Source organism: Anomaloglossus baeobatrachus, chromosome 10 (genome assembly GCF_048569485.1).
Source record: "Anomaloglossus baeobatrachus isolate aAnoBae1 chromosome 10, aAnoBae1.hap1, whole genome shotgun sequence".
Classification (NCBI taxonomy): domain Eukaryota; kingdom Metazoa; phylum Chordata; class Amphibia; order Anura; family Aromobatidae; genus Anomaloglossus; species Anomaloglossus baeobatrachus.
The window spans coordinates 31,091,887-31,112,269 of NC_134362.1; the positions used below are offsets into that span (position 1 = coordinate 31,091,887).

General features: G+C 43.3%; 1 protein-coding gene across 1 annotated transcript; it reads left to right on the top strand.

Annotated features, from left to right (window-relative positions):
* Positions 1–14,395: 14,395 nt before the first annotated feature.
* On the top strand, positions 14,396–19,247 carry DBX1 (developing brain homeobox 1). The gene is made up of 4 exons (XM_075325630.1): positions 14,396–14,797; positions 15,216–15,317; positions 17,907–18,109; positions 18,448–19,247. Exons 1-4 carry the CDS (start codon positions 14,464–14,466, stop codon positions 18,760–18,762), a joined length of 954 nt encoding a protein of 317 aa, XP_075181745.1. The 5' UTR covers positions 14,396–14,463; the 3' UTR covers positions 18,763–19,247.
* Positions 19,248–20,383: the final 1,136 nt, after the last annotated feature.

Here is a 20,383-nt window from a genome sequence, read left to right on the forward strand (position 1 = left end):
CCATCAGGTGGCGCTATAGGTGGTTTCATTGCGTAGCTCATGGCTACTTTACTATACCTAGACACCACTTCTATGCCTATAGCTGCCGCCGTTCTCATGTTAATGGCGGTGGACAGGATATGGGTGGACACACTGTATGTAGGTGATGTAGTGATGTATAGAGAAATTATACATATAAGTCCCATTAAATTCTCTTATATCACGGGTTCTCACTGGGGATTTGGGACATTTTCCCTCCAATATCTCCTATCACTCCCCACACTATGGGGCTGATTGCCACTAGTGACCAAAGCTCTGGATCACAGGTCACCCTGAGCACTGCGCCCGGCACAGATTGTCCTCCACTATTGTATGTTCTATAAAGAACAATTACTGCCAGGGGTCCACGTGTGACTCAGCAGGGGGGTGACCCATTTTCAAATGCCATAGAGTGATTTAAATTCACAAAGCACCCACAGCAGCACAGAGGACTGAAGAAACCTCTGTATATACCGATTCCTTCGCACACTTCACACACAGCAGCACAGTCACTGGCAACAAAAGTGAGTACACCCCCTAAGTGAAAATGGCCAAATTGTACCCAAAGTGTGAATATTTTGTGTGGCCACCATTATTTTCCAACACTGCCTGAACTTAACTTATCTCTCTTGGGCATGGAGGTCACTGGAGCTTCACAGAAGCCGCTGGATCCTCTTCCATCCTCCATGACGACATCACAGAGCTGTTGGATGTTAAAGACCTTGTACTTTTCCACCTTCCATTTCATAATTCCCCACAGATGCTCTATAGGGTTTAGCTCTGGAGACGCTCGGCCAGTACAGTACCTTTACACTCAGTTTCTTTAGCAAGGCAGTGGTCGTCTTAGAGGTGTTTGGTGTTATGTTGGGATATGAAGGGAGGGGATCCTGCTCTGCTTCAGTATGTCACAGGACATGTTGGCATTCATGCTTCCCTCAATGAATTGTAGCTCCCACAGCCGGCAGTGCTTATACAGCCCCAAACCATGACACTCCACCACCATGCCTGACTGTAGGCAGGACACATTTGTCTTTGTATTGCTCACCTGGTTGCCGTCGCACATGCTTTACACCATCTGAACCAAATAAGTTTATCTTGATCTCATCAGACCACAGGACGGTTCCAGTAATCCATGTCTTTAGTCTGCTTGTCTGCGGGCTTTTTTGTGCATCATGTTTAGAAGAGGCTTCCTTCTGGGATGTGAGCCATGCAGAGTAATGTGATGCAGTGAGCGGTGTATGGTCTGAGCACTGACAAGCGGATCCCCCACCCCTGTAACCTCTGTAGTGTATGGTCTGAGAACTGAGAGGTAGACCCTCCCACTGCTTTAACCTCTGCAGTGTGCGGCGTATGGTCTGAGCACTGACAGGCGTACCCCCCACCCTCACCCCTGTAACCTCTGCAGCAATGAGCAATGTTAGAAGCACTCATACGTCGATTCTGAAAAGACGACCTCTGGATATGATGCTGAGCTAGTGTACTCAGTTTCTGTGGTCAACCATGGCGAGGCCTGTTCTGAGTGGATCCTGTCTTGTTATACCGCTGTATGGTCTTGGCCACCGCACTGCAGCTCAGTGTCAGGGTGGTGACAATCTTCTTATATCTTTTTATAACCTTGGCCATCTTTATGTAGAGCAACAATGCTTTTTTGTCAGTTCCTCGGAGAATTCTTCCAGTGACCAGTATGAGAGAGTGTGTGGGTGATTACCCCAAATGCAACACCCCTGCCCCCATTCACACCTTAGACCTAGTAACACTAATAAATACTGTGTATATAATACACTGAATCCTCCACACTCGGCAGCCACAGCAGCACAGAGTATTGTGGGGACATTTATATTTCGTGGGACAGGAGGGTGACCTAGTCTATAATCATCACTCGACCTCTTTCTTTCTATAAGTAGCCCATTGCTGCCGTATTGGAGGTCCACCTCCCGGGCGGCCAATAGGGGGCGCTTGCAGAGGTGATTATACAGCAGGCTGTGTGCCCGCTGCCATATACAACATTTAAAGTGCACTAATGTGATATAAATTTCAGATGCTTTCTGTGAATGGTTAAAGCACCGACATGGGGATCAGGGGCACAAAACCCTGAACAAAACTCGGCACCGGGATAAAGCTGCTTAATAAGATTTTATAGAAAGCTATTGTGTGAGCGAGTAAAAGGGGAAAACAGCTGATGGTGACAGTCACTTCATGGTTAATAGGATCAGATCTGCAGGCAACAGGCTGCTGCACACTTCTGACTGAAAGAAGGGGGGTCCAGGCTGTCCCCCAAACTCCACATATGGCACTATACTTATAGACTGGCTAAAAAAAAAAAAAAATGGCATAAGGCATCCCTCCTCCCCAAATCTGAGAATATTGTTCCTCCTGCTCAGTCAGAATATGGGCAACCCATCTAGGGGCAGCCCCAAAGTTCTGAGCATAATGCCTCTTCCAAAAAACTGTGTCTCTTAAGAGTTTGGAAATATCCCCCTTAAAATACCCCCAAAACTAAACACACCACTTATAATCATCTCATAGGAGAACCACAACTCACACTGCAAACCAAGGCTTAAAGCGCTCCACGCCGCTCATCTGCTTTTTAGCATGCAGTTGGGAAGCTGAACCCCCCCCCGGCCCCATTCCGGGGTCCCCCAAAAACCCCAAATCCTAATCTGAGTCCTGCCAGGGAAAAGAGAATCCCCAAACTGCAGGTGAATTCTGCACATAGGAGATCTACATGATGGACCCGAAAAAGTTGTGCACCAAGGGCCATGTTGTCATATGTAATGATTTCCACAATAAAACAGAAAGTGATATTACCTTTTAAAGAGGTTTATGGCATTGAACAATGAGGCCTAGTCTCATGATGTATGAAGAACCCAGCTGTGGTTGCCCATCGTTCCTGCTCCTGAGCAAAGTGTAATCCGGAACAGAGTGGTGTACTACTCTTCCCTCCGACATAGAAACTACTATATACAGAAGATTGGGGGCCGCACAAATTGGCTTGATGGGCTACATGTCGACCACAATCGCATGTTGTGCACACCTGATATAGAGAAGATAGAATATATATTGGGCGTAGCTTAAACCAATTGGACGGAGCAGAGTGGCGCATGCGCACATCCGCACCCCCTCCCGGATTGCAACCCCGGCCATCAGGGCACTCCACAGATGCGCGGGGAAGCGTCACCATAGCTCCAGAGCATGGGCGGACACTGCTAGATATATGGGAAGGTGCCGAGGCAGAGAAGAGTGATGCGCGCATGCGCACCTCAGGCACCGTTATAAGCAAGGGAAAGTAAAAGGGCACAGTACATAAAATATAAGCTAATGACTCAATCTCTATTAAACATAAATACAATTATACACAAATTGCCATAGGGTGCAATATGAGATACAATGAAATATGGAGACATTTTCACAAACATTGAAACTGAGATAACCAGAACATACAGTGGGGAATAAAAGTATTTAGTCAGTCCCCAATTGTGCAAGTTCTCCCACTTATAAAGATGAGATTTGCCTGTAATTGACACCATAAGTGACCACAACTATGAGAGGCAAAATGAGAAGACAAATCCAGAAAATCACCTCGTCTGAGCTTGGTAAAAATTTTTTTGCAAATTATGGTGGAAAATAAGTATTTAGAACCTAAAAACATGCAAGATTTCTGGATCTCACAGACCTGTAACTTCTTCTTTATGAGGCTCCTCTGTCCTCCACTCATTACCTGTAGTAAGGGCACCTGTTTGAAGCTGTTATCAGTATAAAAGACACCTGTCCACAACCTCAAACAGTCACACTCCAAACTCCACTATGGTGAAGATCATAGAGCTGTCGAAGGACACCAGAAACAAAATTGTAGCCGTTCACCAGGCTGGGAAGACTGAATCTGCAATAGGCAAGCAGCTTGGTGTAATGAAATCAACTGCTGTAGGAGCAATAATAAGAAAATGGAAGACATACAAGACCACTGATAATCTCCCTCGATCTGGGGCTCCACACAAGATCTCACCCCGTGGGATCAAAATGATCACAAGAACGGTGAGCAAAAATTCCAGAACCACACGGGGGGGACCTAGTGAATGACCTGCATAGAGCTGGGACCACCGTAACAAAGGCTACCATTAATAACACACTACGCCGCCAAGGACTTAGATCCTGCAGTACCAGATGTGTTCCCCTGCTTAAGCCAGTACATGTCTGGGCCAGTCTGAAGTTTTCTAGAGAGCATTTGGATTATCCAGAAGAGTACTGGGAGATTGTCATATGGTCTGATGAAACCAAAGTAGAACTGTTTGGTAGAAACACAAATCGTCATGTTTGGAGGAGACAGAATGCTGAGTTGCATCCAAAGAATACCATACCTACTGTGAAGCATGGGGGTGGCTACATCATGCTTTGGGGCTGTTTCTCTGAAAAGAGACCAGGACGACTGATCCATGTACATGAAAGAATGAATGGGGCCATGTATCGTGAGATTTTGAGTGCAAACTTCCTTCCATCAGCAAGGAATTGAAGATGAAACGTAGCGGGGTCTTTCAGTATGATAATGATCCCAAGCACACTGCCAGGGCAATGAAGGAGTGGCTTTGTAAGAAGCATATGAAGGTCCTGGAGTGGCCTAGCCAGTCTCCAGATCTCAACCCCATAGAAAACCTTTGGAGGGAGTTGAAAGTCCATGTTGCCCAGTGACAGGCCCAAAACATCACTGCTGTAGAGGAGATCTGCATGGAGGAATGGGCCAACATACCCCCAACAGTGTGTGCCAACCGCGTGAAGACTTACAGAAAACGTTTGACCTCATTCATTGCCAGCGAAGGATATAGAACAAAATATTGAGATAAACTTTTGTTATTGACCAAATACTTATTTTCCACCATAATCTGCAAAAAAAATCTTCCAAATTAGACGCGGTGATTTTCTGGATTTGTTTTCTCATTTTGTCTCTCATAGTTGTGGTCACCTATGATGTCACTTACAGGCCGATCAAAATAGCAGATAGGTGTATAATGCAGAAAAAAAGCCTTAAAATATAACTTTTAATAAATTAATTTTAAAAAATGACCTAGGTCCATTCTCTAAAAAACACACGAAATGAACATGAAGCATTACAGAATGGACCACCAAGCTCAAATGGGTCCAAATGTATGCTTTGGCACAGTAAAAGGGGACTGACCCCAATTTATGTACTAGGCCCGCTATACAGTTGTCCTATTAAAGGACCCACAGTTGTCCTATTCTAGGACCAAAAGACTCAATTAATCTCAAATTAACAATAAAGAGACATGAAGTTTCATAAACCTATGGGAACCGCCCATCAGGTGAATGTATAACTAGATACAGGGCCAGTAGATATTAATAACACTCTGAGGAGAGCTGTCCTCACAGAACTGATACTTGTCAATCACCCATTACATTATATAGAAAAGGAGCGCTCTCACCCATGTGTACAGCTGTGATCCCAGCAGGATTTCCCACATTCATAGGGTCACGCTCAGGGAGAGAACAAAATATGCTCCCGACGCGTTTCTTCCTGGCAGATTCATCAGGGGAGTAAAAAACCCTTGCACCACTTTCAACCATACAACATGGTCACCGCTTGCTGGGCCCTTCCAACAGTCCTCAGTTTTTCTGTGGTGTGCCATATGTACTCGAGATGGTTTGGGGTGAGCTGGACCGCAGAGTGAAGGCAAAAGGGCCAACAAGTGCTAAGCATCTCTGGGAACTCCTTCAAGACTGTTGGAAAACCATTTCCAGTGACTGCCTCTTGAAGCTCATCAAGAGAATGCCAAGAGTGTGCAAAGCAGTAATCAAAGCAAAAGGTGGCTACTCTGAAGAACCTAGAATATAAGAGATTTTCAGTTGTTTCACACTTTTTTGTTATGTATTTCATTCCACATGTGTTACTTCATAGTTTTGATGTCTGCAATGTGAATTTACAATTTTCAGAGTCATGAAAAATAAAGAAAACTGTTTGAATGAGGTGTGTCCAAACTTTTGGTCTGTACTGTATGTAAAATAATTTGTTAAAATAACAACAATTAGATGTCGAAAGAATCTTCAAAAAGTTAGTTTTCCATTGTTTCCAAGTATCAGTGTGAGTTCTATATCCTCAGTCTTAGGCCCCCTTCACACGTCCGTGATACACGTGCGTGTTTGGTCCGTTTCCGTATATGCCGGAGACACGGCCAAACGTGCACCAATGTTAATCTATGATTGTGGTCACACGTGCGTTATTTCATTATGTCCGTGTGTGCGTGTCCGTGATCCGTATGTGTTTGCGTTTTGCACGGATGCATGTCCGTTATCTGCACGGAGCACGCACACGTGGACACAATGAAAGTCTATGGGTATGTGCACACACGTTAGTAAACACGTATGCATCTACCTATAGTCCGTGTCCGTTTGGTGTTTTTATTTCTAGTGATGTCGGCTATTCTTTCTATTTCTATTCTTTCTATTTCTGTGTATGTCGGTCAATCTCCCTGAGTCCGTTGGTTGGTCTCTCTGTCTCTCTGTCGGTCTCTCTGTCTGTCTGTCCCTCTCTCACAGTCTATCGGTCAGTTTCCCCCCCTCTCTCATACTCACCGTTCCCCGATCCCCGGCGCGGCGCTGCACGGCTTTCTCACTGCTGCAGCGGCTTTTACTATTTTGAAGCCGGCCGCTCATTAAACAATCTCCTATTCCCTGCTTTCCCCGCCCACCGGCGCCTATGATTGGTTACAGTGAGACACGCCCCCACACTGAGTGACAGGTGCCTCACTGCACCCAATCACAGCAGCCGGTGGGCGTGTCTATACTGTGCAGTAAAATAAATAAATAAATAAATAATTAAAAAAAAACGGCGTGCGGTCCCCCCCAATTTTAATGCCAGCCAGATAAAGCCATACGGCTGAAGGCTGGTATTCTCAGGATGGGGAGCTCCACGTTATGGGGAGCCCCCCAGCCTAACAATATCAGCCAGCAGCCGCCCAGAATTGCCGCATACATTATATGCGACAGTTCTGGGGCTGTACCCGGCTCTTCCCGATTTGCCCTGGTGCTTTGGCAAATCGGGGTAATAAGGAGTTAATGGCAGCCCATAGCTGCCACTAAATCCTAGATTAATCATGTCAGGCGTCTCACCGAGATACCCTCCATGATTAATCTGTAAATTACAGTAAATAAACACACACACCCGAAAAAATCCTTTATTAGAAATAAAAAACACACACATATACCCTGGTTCACCACTTTAATCAGCCCGAAAAAGCCCTCCATGTCCGGCGTCATCCAGGATGGTCCAGCGTCGCATCCAGCTCTGCTGCATGGAGGTGACCGGAGCTGCAGCAGACACAGCTGCTCCTGTCACCTCCACGCAGCTAATGAAGACAGCCACGCAATCAGCTGAGCTGTCACTGAGGTTACCCGCTGTTACAGGATCCAGTGACAGCGGGTAACCTCAGTGACCGCTCAGCTGATCGCGCTACTCACCTCATTTGCTGCGTGGAAGTGACTGGAGCGGCGGTGTCTTCTGCAGCTCCGGTCACCTCCATGCAGCAGCGCTGGATGCGACGCTGGAGCATCCTGGATTCCGGCGGACATGGAGGGCTTTTTGGGGCTGATTAAAGTGGTGAACCAGGGTATATGTGTGTGTTTTTTATTTCTAATAAAGGATTTTTTCTGGTGTGTGTGTTTATTTACTGTAATTTACAGATTAATCATGGAGGGTGTCTCATAGACGCCTGACATGATTAATCTAGGACTTAGTGGCAGCTATGGGCTGCCATTAACTCCTTATTACCCCGATTTGCCAAAGCACCAGGGCAAATCGGGAAGAGCCGGGTACAGCCCCAGAACTGTCGCATCTAATGTATGCGGCAATTCTGGGCGTCTGCTGACTGATATTGTTAGGGTGGGGGGCTCCCCATAACGTGGAGCTCCCCATCCTGAGAATACCAGCCTTAAGCCGTATGGCTTTATCTGGCTGGCATTAAAATTGGGGGGGACCGCACGCCGTTTTTTTTTAATTATTTACTTATTTATTTTACTGCACAGTATAGACACGCCCACCGGCTGCTGTGATTGGGTGCAGTGAGGCACCTGTCACTCAGTCTGGGGGCGTGTCTCACTGTAACCAATCATAGGTGCCGGTGGGCGGGGAAAGCAGGGAATAGGAGATTGTTTAATGAGCGGCCGGCTTTTTCAAAATAGTAAAAGCCGCCGCAGCAGTGTGAATGCCGTGCAGCGCCGCGCCGGGGATCGAGGAACGGTGAGTATGAGAGAGGGGGGGAAACTTCAGTCACTCGGGGGATTAGCGGTCATTGGTGAATCCTTCACAGGTGACCGCTAATCAGTACTAGACACAGACAGAGCCGCGGTATGAGGATAAAGTCGGGTGAAGTTCACCCGAGTTCATTCTCAAAGCGCAACTCTGTCTGCTGTCAGCCGACATTTATAAACGACATTGTGCATCACACACACGGACATTACACACGGACATTCCACGTACACATACACGTTAATTCCACACGCACACACGGACGTTCTACACACAAACACGGCTAGCATACGCAATTCACACAGGTGCCACACGGACCATAAAAACGGACAGAAAAACGGGACACGGACCCGAAAAACGGCCCGTAACACACGTGCGTGTTTTTCACTTTCATTGGGTTCCCTAGTAATATTCAAATGTCCACATTGAAGCACAGATGCAGGCACTGGCAATAGCGTCTATAAAATAAGTAAAGCAAGCAGATAAGATGAAAAAGGAGAAAAAACACAAAACAAAACTAAAGAAAAAAGAATGTTTGTTTAAAAAATCATAAAACTAAACTCCTAAAAAGAAAAACAGGGAGAGGAGATTGGCAATACTGGATTACAAGAAGGCGGCTAAACTAAAGGCTACTTTACACGCTGCGATATCGGTCCCGATATCGCTAGTGTGGGTACCCGCCCCCATCTGTTGTGCAACACGGGCAAATTGCTGCCCGTGCCGCACAACATCGCCCAGACCCGTCACACATACTTACCTGCCCGGTGACGTCGCTGTGACCGGCGAACCGCCTCCTTTCTAAGGGGGCGGTCCGTGCGGCGTCACAGCGACGTCACTGAGCGGCCGCCCAATAGAAGCGGAGGGGCGGAGATGAGTGGCTGGAACATCCCGCCCACCTCCTTCCTTCCTCATAGCGGCCGGGAGGCAGGTAAGGAGAGGTTCCTCGTTCCTGCGGTGTCACACGGAGCGATGTGTGCTGCCGCAGGAGCGACGAACTACATCGTTACTACTGCAGTAACGATAATCGAGAATGGACCCCCATGTCACCGATGAGCGATTTTGCACGTTTTTGCAACGACGCAAAATCGCTCATCGGTGTCACACGCAACGGCATCGCTAATGCGGCCGGATGTGCGTCACCAATTCCGTGACCCCAACGACTCCGCATTAGCGATGTCGCAGCGTGTAAAGCCCCCTTAAGTGCCTCGTTCAATATATCAAACAGAAGCAGTTTCTGCAACAAACCGTGCTCTACCTTATAACCGGATAAACATGTCAGCTTTAAGTCCTCCTCATGGAAAAAGTGATTGGTGCATGGGGCGTAGGAAAAGAAAATCCAGACCAATGTCCAAGGAGTAGAAAGCCACGGCATACACCATCTAATATTCCAAGGTGCTTAATTTCATGGTGCAGTGCAGATAAAAATAGCGGAGAGAGAGCGAGCTGCGTGCAGGCCCCCTAAAGATGGCCGACGGCCGTTTTGCACCTCTTAGAGCTTTGACGGGTCCCACACTGCCCATTGTAGTGCCACATTTTTGTATGTTAAAAAGATCTTAAAACACAAAAAAATGATGTGAGGACAAAGCAGAGAAGCTCGAGTCCACATAGGTCAGTGTCCCGACCGCCAGCCTCAAGGAAGAAGCAAACCACATTCAATCCATCCTTATGTTGTATGCAGGTGTACACGATTCCACATGATCATACAAACAATAAAAAGGCAAGGTCTCCACCAAAGATTTACGATAAAAATCTATAAATATACAAACAGGATCCCATAGACCATCTCTGCCTGACACAATTGGATGCCCCGGGGGGTTGGCGACACCCTTATGGATTTTAGGGAGGAGATACACTACCATTCAAAAGTTTGGGGTCCTCCAGACAATTTTGTCTTTTCCATGAAAAATCCTACTTTTATTTATCCAATGAGTTGCATAATGAATAGAGAATATCGTCCAGATAGTGACGAGGTTAGAAATAATGATTTTTCCTGGAAATAATAATGTTCTCTTCGGCTTTCGGCACAGGATGCTCCTTTGCAGCAATTCCAGCTTTGCAGACCTTTGGCATTCTAGCTGTTAATTTGCGGAGGTAATCTGGAGATATTTCGCCCCATGCTTCCCCCTCCCACAGGTTGGATTGGCTTGATGGGCACTTTTTGCGCACCATACGGTCACGCTGCTCCCACAACAGCTCTATAGGGTTGACTGGGCTGCCACTCCATTACAGATAGAATACCAGCTGCCGGCCTCTTCCCTAAATAGTTCAGGCATAATTTGGAGGTTGCTTTGGGTCATTGTCCTGTTGTAGGATGAAATTGGCTCCAATCAAGCGCTGTCCACAGGGTATGGCATTGTGTGTAAAATGCAGTGATAGCTTTCCTTATTCAAAATCCCTTTTACATTGTACAAATCTCCCTCTTTACCAGCACCAAAGCAACCCCAGACCATCACATTACCTCCACCATGCTTGACAGATGGCGTCAGGCACTCTTCCAGCATCTTTTCAGTAGTTCTGCGTCTCACAAATGTTCTTCTGTGTGATCCAAACACCACAAACTTCGATTCGTCCGTCCATAACACTTTTTTCCCAATCTTCCTCTGTCCAATGTCTGTGTTCTTTTGCCCATATTAATCTTTCCTTTTATTAGCCAGTCTCAGATATGGCTTTTTCTTTGCCACTCTGCCCTGAAGTCCGGCATCCCGGAGTCGCCTCTTCACTGTAGACGCTGACACTGGCGTTTTGCGGGTACTATTTAATTAAGCTGCCAGTTGAGGACCTGTGAGGCGTGGATTTCTCACACTAGAGACTCTAATGTACTTGTCTTGCTGCTCAGTTGTGCAGCGCAGCCTCACACTTCTCTTTCTACTCTGGTTACAGCCTGTTTGTGCTCTCCTCTGAAGGGAGTAGTACACACCATTGTAGGAAATCTTCAGTTTCTTGGCAATTTCTCGCATGGAATATCCTTAATTTCTAAGAACAAGAATAGACTGTCGAGTTTCACATGACAGTTCTCTTTTTCTGGCCATTTTGAAAGTTTAATGAAACCAACAAATGTAATGCTCCAGATTCTCAACTAGCTCAAAGGAAGGTCAGTTTTATAGCTTCTCTAATCAGCAAAACAGTTTTCAGCTGTGCTAACATACTTGCACAAGAGTTTTCAAGGGATTTGTAAACATCCATTAGCCTTCTAAGACAGTTAGCAAACACAATGTACCATTAGAACACTGGAGTGGTGGTTGTTGGAAATGGGCCTCTATACGCCCAAGTAGATCTTGCATAAAAACCAGACGTTTGCAGCTAAAATAGTCCCTTACCACATTAACAATGTACGGTATAGAGGGTATTTCTGTTTAATTTAATGGTAGCCTCATTGAAAAAAAATGTGCTATTCTTTCAAAAATAAGGAAATTTCTAAGTGACCCTAAACATTTGAACTGTAGTGTGTGTGTGTGTGTGTGTGTGTGTGTATGTGTATGTGTATGTATATGTATATATATATATATATATATATATATATATATATATATATATATATATCTCCAAATAAATCAAGTAGAGAGCTATGGTAGAATAGATGATGATAATAGATATATACAGAGAAAATATTTACGGTATATGATTTATATCATTCTTGATAAACAGATTTTACAATGGAGATAAATATACAGTATATATGTTGTAGATGAAAAATTTAAAATACAGATATATAGAGAAACAGACAGAAAAATTTAAATTAAAAAAATAAATATAAAAAATATATAGATAAAAAAATGTAACAGTAAATTGATACGCTGGTGGATATATAGGTATGATGGAGATTGATCAATCTCTATCTGTAAATATTTTTGTATTTTAAATAATTTCTATTTGAGTAGCGTCTATATATTATCTATCATCTATCTCGCTAGTTATTATCTATATGTCCGCTATCTATCCCTCTATATATCTATCCCTCTATCTATCTATCTATCCCTCTATTTATCCCTCTATCTATCTATCTATCCCTCTATCTATCTATCTCTCTATCTATATCTATCTATCCCTCTATCTATCTATCCCTCTATCTATCTATCCCTCTATCTATCTATCTATCTATCTATCTATCTATCTATCCCTCTATCTATCCATCCCTCTATCTATCCATCCCTCTATCTATTTATCCCTCTATCTATTTATCCCTCTATCTATCCCTCTATCTATCTATCCCTCTATCTATCTATCTATCCCTCTATCTATCTATCCCTCTATCTATTTATCCCTCTATCTATCTATCCCTCTATCTATCTATCCCTCTATCTATCTATCCCTCTATCTATCTATCCCTCTATCTATCTATCCCTCTATCTATTTATCCTTCTATCTATTTATCCCTCTATCTATCTATCCCTCTATCTATCTATCCCTCTATCTATCTATCCCTCTATCTATCTATCCCTCTATCTATCTATCCCTCTATCTATTTATCCCTCTATCTATCCATCCCTCTATCTATCTATCCCTCTATCTATCTATCTATCTATCTATCTATCTATCCCTCTATCTATCTATCCCTCTATCTATCTATCCCTCTATCTATCTATCTATCCCTCTATCTATTTATCCCTCTATCTATCCATCCCTCTATCTATCTATCTATCTATCTATCCCTCTATCTATCTATCTATCTATCTATCTATCCCTCTATCTATCTATCCCTCTATCTATCTATGTATCCCTCTATCTATTTATCCCTCTATCTATCCATCCCTCTATCTATCTATCCCTCTATCTATCTATCTATCTATCTATCTATCTATCCCTCTATCTATCTATCTATCCCTCTATCTATCTATCCCTCTATCTATCTATCCCTCTATCTATCTATCTATCCCTCTATCTATTTATCCCTCTATCTATCTATCCCTCTATCTATTTATCCCTCTATCTATCTATCCCTCTATCTATCTATCCCTCTATCTATCTATCCCTCTATCTATCTATCTATCCCTCTATCTATTTATCCCTCTATCTATCCATCCCTCTATCTATCTATCCCTCTATCTATCTATCTATCTATCTATCCCTCTATCTATCTATCTATCTATCCCTCTATCTACCTATCTATCCCTCTATCTATTTATCCCTCTATCTATCCCTCTATCTATTTATCCCTCTATCTATCCCTCTATCTATTTATCCCTCTATCTATCCCTCTATCTATCCCTCTATCTATCTATCTATCCCTCTATCTATCTATCTATCTATCCCTCTATCTACCTATCTATCCCTCTATCTATTTATCCCTCTATCTATCCCTCTATCTATTTATCCCTCTATCTATCCCTCTATCTATTTATCCCTCTATCTATCCCTCTATCTATCCCTCTATCTATCTATCTATCCCTCTATCTATCTATCTATCTATCTATCTATCTATCTATCTATCTATCTATCTATCTCTCTATCTATTTATCCCTCTATCTATCCCTCTATCTATCTATCTATCTATCTATCTATCTATCTATCTATCCCTCTATCTATTTATCCCTCTATCTATCCCTCTATCTATTTATCCTCGCCTGCTCCTTGCCCTGCATATAGTTGTGTATAAATCCCCTTCTTCTTCTCCTGGAGTTGGCGGAGATTACAAGGTGTCTGTATGTATGAGATAAGATGCCTCTTCCTGGGGAGACCTGTATGAATTTTAATTTATTTTCTGACCTCTGCAGGGGGCAGCAAATAAATTTAGTGCTTGATTTGAATAATGCCCCCTTTTCTATGGGTCCAAAGATGTCATTGGAAACTTTTCTTAAATAGGCATTTAATGAGTCTGTGTGTGTTACAGCTGAACAAAACCCCTGCTGAGCTCCCTGGAATAAATGGGAGCCTAGAGAAGAGGTGGACGGTGCAGAACTGATGACTACAAGCTCTTTGTCACAGTGTATCGCTTACTTATGGGGCCTAATCCAATCATAAATTGCACCTCTGCACCAATCAGGGGGGCAGGCCCTGTCCATGAATGGGACTGGAGTGGGGAATGTTGCCGAGGTCCTATTGTTTGAGCTGTCACTTGTAAAAGGGCTTCAGGGAGCTGACCACTATAAAACCCAACTTGCAGGGGATCAGGCACACAACACAGCCAAGACTTCAGAGCCTACGGAGGAAGCCTGAAATATTCCCCGCCGGACGCTGAGGAAGACTCTGCCTGCAAGATGATGTTCCCCAGCCTCCTAGCTCCCCCAGCAGTCTACCCCAATCTTCTTAGGCCAACCCCTACCCTACCCCAGACCTTGCAGACTGCCTTGACCACTCATTCAAGTTTCTTGGTGGAGGACCTCATAAGGATCAGCAGGCCTGCAGGCTACCTGCCCCGAGCTGTGCCTCCACCCAGTATCTCACCACCAATCTCAGACAGCCCTATCAGTATGGCTGACACCTCAGAGCTCCTGAGCTCCAGAAGACCATGTGAAGCCCAGAACACAAACAGCTCAACTTTTCTCAAGTTTGGAGTGAACGCAATATTGTCCTCTCCTAATCCCAGAACAGGTGAGTGGCTCCTCTCTAATATTAAAGTTACCCTAGGGTGGTGGGACAAGCCTGTATCTGGGTCTACTCTGTCCCTTTAAAACCTTGCAATGAGACATGGTTTTATCTAAGTCTACGCTGTCCCTTTAAGACCTTGCAATGAAACAAGCCTCTATCTGGGTCTACGCTGTCCCTTTAAGACCTTGTAATGAGACAAGCCTCAATCTGGGTCTGCTCTGTCCCTTTAAGACCTTGCAATGAGACAAGCATGCACTTGGTTCTTCTGTGACACTTTAAGATTATGCAAGGCGCTAAAGTTTCTTTAAATTTAGGTCAAGGGAATTTTTTTACCAGTTACATTGTATTATTGTACATTTGTATGTAACTCTTATCCTGCACTTATGCCAATAATGTTTTACAACTTTGTTTCTTCTTTCAGACTCTTCCCAGAACCTTCTCTCCTCCATCCCCCCAAAAACCTTCTCCTTGCCATATTTTGAGGGCTCCTTCCAGCCGTTCATCAGGTCGTCCTACTTTCCAGGTAGGTGTCCCGGGGTGGGTGTCCTGTGTTCTGCACGCCTGTCACTCGTGCATTTGACCCCCTATTTATCAGGAGCAGTGACTGCTGACACCTCTCCTGGTGCACAATTAGCAGGAATTGTCAGGCTGAACATTTGAGGCGTTCCTCCCCTCTCACACTGGAGCTTTTCCCACACAGTCAGTGCACTTAACCACTGAGTCCCAACAATAAAGCCGGCACCATGACCAATTTAGGAGCCCCCTGCGCCCTGCCACCCACACTCACCAGTCACCGGGATAATACACCATTACCCAATGTCTAAGTATTTTCACAAGACCTCATGCAGTGAGCGGAGGGAGCGGGTCCAAAGAACCTGTCTAATTATAGACAAATAGCCCTCATCACGTACATCTACCAGAGGGGAAAGAAAATAGATGGATGATAGAGGGATAGAAAGAGAGAGAGAGCTCAATAAAGGGATAGATAGTGCAGACGGATGAAACTGAGAAATCTATCCATCTACTGATCTAGCAGAGCGAGCACTCCCACCTATCTATACCCTATCCTATAGCTATCGTGTCATAAACTATGGAATAGATATGGTGTGTAGATAGATGGAAATCAGATAGATAAGCTATGAAATAGCCCACTGAGATGGATGGAAAGAGAGCTATGAGATCTATCTATCTATCTATCCCTCCATCTATTTATCTATCTATCTATCCATCCATCTAAAGTATCTATCTATAAATTACAGAGAAATGGATGGATAGATATTGTAGATAGATACTTTGATACTGTTGATAGACACTATAGAAGTATTCTTCTATAGTATCTACCTATCTTTCTACAGTTCCTATCTATCCATCCACAATATCTATCTATCTATCTATATCTATATCTCTATCTATCTACAGTATCTAACTATAAATGATAGAGATGGGTGGATAGAGAGCTATGAGATCTATCTATCCCTCTATCTATCCCTCTATCTATCCCTCTATCTATCCCTTTATCTATCCATCTACAGTATCTAGCTATAAATTACAGAGAGATGGATGGATAAATATTGTAGATAGATACTTAGATACTGTAGATAGACACTATAGAAGTATTCATCTATAGTATCTACCTATCTTTCTACAGTTCCTCTCTATCCATCCACAATATCTATCTACATCATCTGTCTACAGTATATCTATCTATCCATCCATCCATCCATCCATCCATCCATCCATCCATCCATCTATCTATCTATCCCTCTATTGATCTATATATCCCTCTTTCTATCTATCTATCTATCCCTCTATCTATCCCTCTATCTATCTCGCTAGCTATCTATCTATCCCTCTATCTATCTATCCCTCTATCTATCTATCCCTCTATCTATCTATCCCTCTATCTATCTATCCCTCTATCTATCCCTCTATCTATCCCTCTATCTCTCTATCTATCCCTCTATCTATCCTTCTATCTATCCTTCTATCTATCTATCTCACTATCTATCTATCTATCCCTCTATCTCTCTATCTATCGATCTATCCCTCTATCTATCTCGCTATCTATCTATCCATCTATCTATCCTTCTATCAATCTATCTCGCTATCTATCTATCCCTCTATCTCTCTCGCTATCTATCTATCCCATGTCTATCTCCTGAATCAGTCCATCTATAAATGATAGAGAGAGATAGCTGGATGGATAGATACTGTAGATAAATAGATACTATAGACTATAGTATTGATCTTTCTACAGTTCCTATCTACCCATCCACAGTATCTATCTATCTACAATATCTATTTATAGATTTCAGATAGATAGAGGTAGAAGAATAGAGTGGTAGATATACTATAGTCTACTGTATGTATCTACAGTATCTATCTATCTCCATCTATCTATGTATCTACAGTATCTCTCTATCTATCTATCTCTCTATCTATCTTTCCCTGTGTGATGATGGGATGGGATCCAATTGCAGCCACATACAAAAAAATCTCTCTTCTATGAAGAGATGTTTAGTGGGAGTGGGGGTGTCCATCATCTGTATTCCATGGAGGGGTCCTCCATACACTGGTGTTTAGTTGGATGTGTACGGGCCATTGTGTGTGGGATATATGGCTTTAGCTGCTTGTCCCATCCTTTTTCTGTTACTTCATTACAAGACAATTACCATGCACGCTTCATTAGGGCCAATGTCCCGGCACAGAGCCCTGAGAAGAGAGGCTTTACCTCCTTACCATACAAATGCCATTGTGGGGCAGTCAGGGTGCTAATTAGCTGCACTTTTTTTTTCTTACTGCATTCCTGGAGCGCTTTCTACTCTGGAAAAATGGGGAATTTACAATCAAAGAGTTAAATTTACTTCAAGGGAAACTGGTGACAACTTTATGTTTTATGATAAAGCGCAGGGAGGGGGCAAATGAGATGGAAGTAAAGGAGCTGTCAGGTTTCCTCTAAAGACTGAGCTATGCATTCAAGATGTATGAGAGAAGAAAAATAGTATAAATACAATAATATTCACAGAAGCACTTGACCTGTAAATTATAGGGGTATTGCAGGTCAGTAAATATTTTATAACATAATGCTAAATTCTCTCTCTTTCCTCCCCAGCATCCTCCTCCGTTGTCCCCATGCCTGGGACCTTCGCCTGGCCGCTGGCTGCTCGGGGGAAGCCCCGAAGAGGGATGCTCCGCAGAGCCGTGTTTTCTGATGTGCAGCGTAAAGCTCTTGAGAAGATGTTTCAAAAGCAAAAATACATCAGTAAACCTGACCGAAAAAAACTGGCTGGAAAACTAGGACTCAAGGACTCACAGGTAAGGACCGCACAATCCTCCGTGAGCTGCACTATAGTGATAGATTATATGTGGCTCCGATATATTGACGATTTCTGCTCTATAGTAATAGATTATATGTGGTTCCAATATATTGACAATTTCTGCTATATAGTAATAGATTATATATGGCTCCAATATATTGGCGATTTCTGGCTCTATAGTGATAGATTATATGTGGCTCCGATATATTGATGATGTCACTTTTGTTATCTTTTTGAACTCCTCTATAGTCGTATACAAAAAATATTTTCTCATCCACTAAATGGAATTACTACCCGCAAAGACTGATACATTGTTCTGTTTTGTATCAATTGTAGGTGAAAATTTGGTTCCAAAATAGAAGAATGAAGTGGAGAAACTCTAAAGAGAGGGAACTTCTATCTTCGGGGGGCTGCAGAGAACAGACCTTGCCCACCAAGTTTAACCCCAATCCTGACCTAAGTGACGTGGGAAAGAAGATTCTAGAAGGCGAGGACGACGCCATGTCCTACCAGCGCACAGAGCTCCCCCTGGTGGTGGATGCACAATTACCCCCCTCACCCTTTAATTCCAGCAGTCACAGCAAACAGTCCGACTTATCAGACTCAGAAATTGAGGACGCAGATGAGGATGATGAGATCACAGTCTCCTAATCCTTATTGTAAAAGACAAGGACTTTGCACTGATGTAAAATATTAATATTATTGACAAATTAGAGAAATGCCTTTTAATGTGTGCCTCTCCCTCCTCATGTTTTTGTGCCAGGGAACAAAATGCTTGTCTTGGCATTCTGGGACTTGCAGTTCCACTGTTGCATGGGTCTTCCACTTGTGGCTTGGCACCTGTTTTCTAACTATAACTTCCAGCATGGCTCACTGTATGCAGCTCTCTTGTCATGCTGGGACTTGTAGTCTCTGAACATCAGGAGGGCCACAGGTTGCCCATCAGGGATGTGTCATATGATGTGAGCTGTGGAGCGAGGCTACATATAGGGGGCGCTCTCTGATTATATTATTGCTGTGGTTGCACAGCTGCCTATGAACTGTACACTATACTGTACACGGGACGTATGGGGATTTTATGCCAATGTTATTTTATATCTGACTCTAGAATTCTCCATGTTTGTTTCTTATCAATGTCAAAGAAAATTTTAGATTTTTTTAACTTATAAAAAAAACAAAAATACTTTATTTTGTATTTCACAGATGTACAGATTTTATATGTATATAATGAAATAAATAGTAGATATTATCAAATTGGCTGCAGGTCGTTCTTATACGGGAAGAGAAGAAAAAGTGTTATCGTTTAGTCACATTGTCCCCCGAACTCCATAAAAAATGCAAAGACCCTTACTCATATTACTGCGGAATCTCATTATTTGGGTCATATAGAGAAATCTGTTACTTGGGGAGTCTCAAATTTTTAAGAATTATTGGGTGCACTTTTTTGCGGATCAAATTGGGTATAAATTTCGTAGCCACTTGTGTGACCAGATTTTGGTTATTTTTTCTCCTCCAGATAAAATGGTCAAGAAGGAATAAAATTCACATTGTGGCTCCCATGGCTGGGGCTGGGGGGCTGCGGGGGGGATCCTCAGCGATGTCGCCTCCTGTGCAGAAACGAATGGTTGTTTGGAGCTTGGATGGAGAAGGAAGCCAGTGCCCAGGGGTCCATTACAAAAGCCTGCTCATCCCTGATGAATTTCAATTAGACTGATGGATGTGAAAGGAGAAGATGTGATTGCTATCTGATGTCACAATTAGGGATCACGCCGGGGGGTCCTCAGCTGTCCCCAAAATCAGGACACTAAATGTGGTTAGGACATTATGTGAGAGCTAAATAACAGGCGCTAGTGAGCTAATGAGGGTGTTGTGATGGACAGTGCGAGTGCCAGGGGGGAGATTCGGATAGACCTAATTAGATTATACAGAGAGCAATTAGAGGGACAGATAGATGGAAGGAAGAAAAAAAACTTTTCAGGTAAAGTCTAAAACCTCAGTGTGATAGAAGCATGATGCAAAGTGCAAGAAAAGGGAAAAAAAATGGCATTTGAAGTCCTCACTGCAGTTTTGAAAATCTGCACTAAGCACAAGAAAAGGTTAAAAAAAACACAAAAAAAAACAAAAAAAAAAAAAACAGCCACCTTGTTTTACTCATTGCATTATTTCCTATTCACTCTAACATCTGGCGGCAGAGTTTTGTGCCCCCCAAAAAAACGCACTGGGGAAAAAAACATGAAGAGTGAAGTATTTCTTCTACAAAAAGTCACATTTG

Bases quoted from the DNA above. Each gene is read 5' to 3' on its own strand.
- DBX1 (XM_075325630.1), top strand. From the start codon at position 14,464: ATGATGTTCCCCAGCCTCCTAGCTCCCCCAGCAGTCTACCCCAATCTT. The intron at 14,798-15,215 runs GTGAGTGGCTCC...TTCTTCTTTCAG, and splicing joins CTCTCCTAATCCCAGAACAG to ACTCTTCCCAGAACCTTCTC. The intron at 15,318-17,906 runs GTAGGTGTCCCG...TTTCCTCCCCAG, and splicing joins CAGGTCGTCCTACTTTCCAG to CATCCTCCTCCGTTGTCCCC.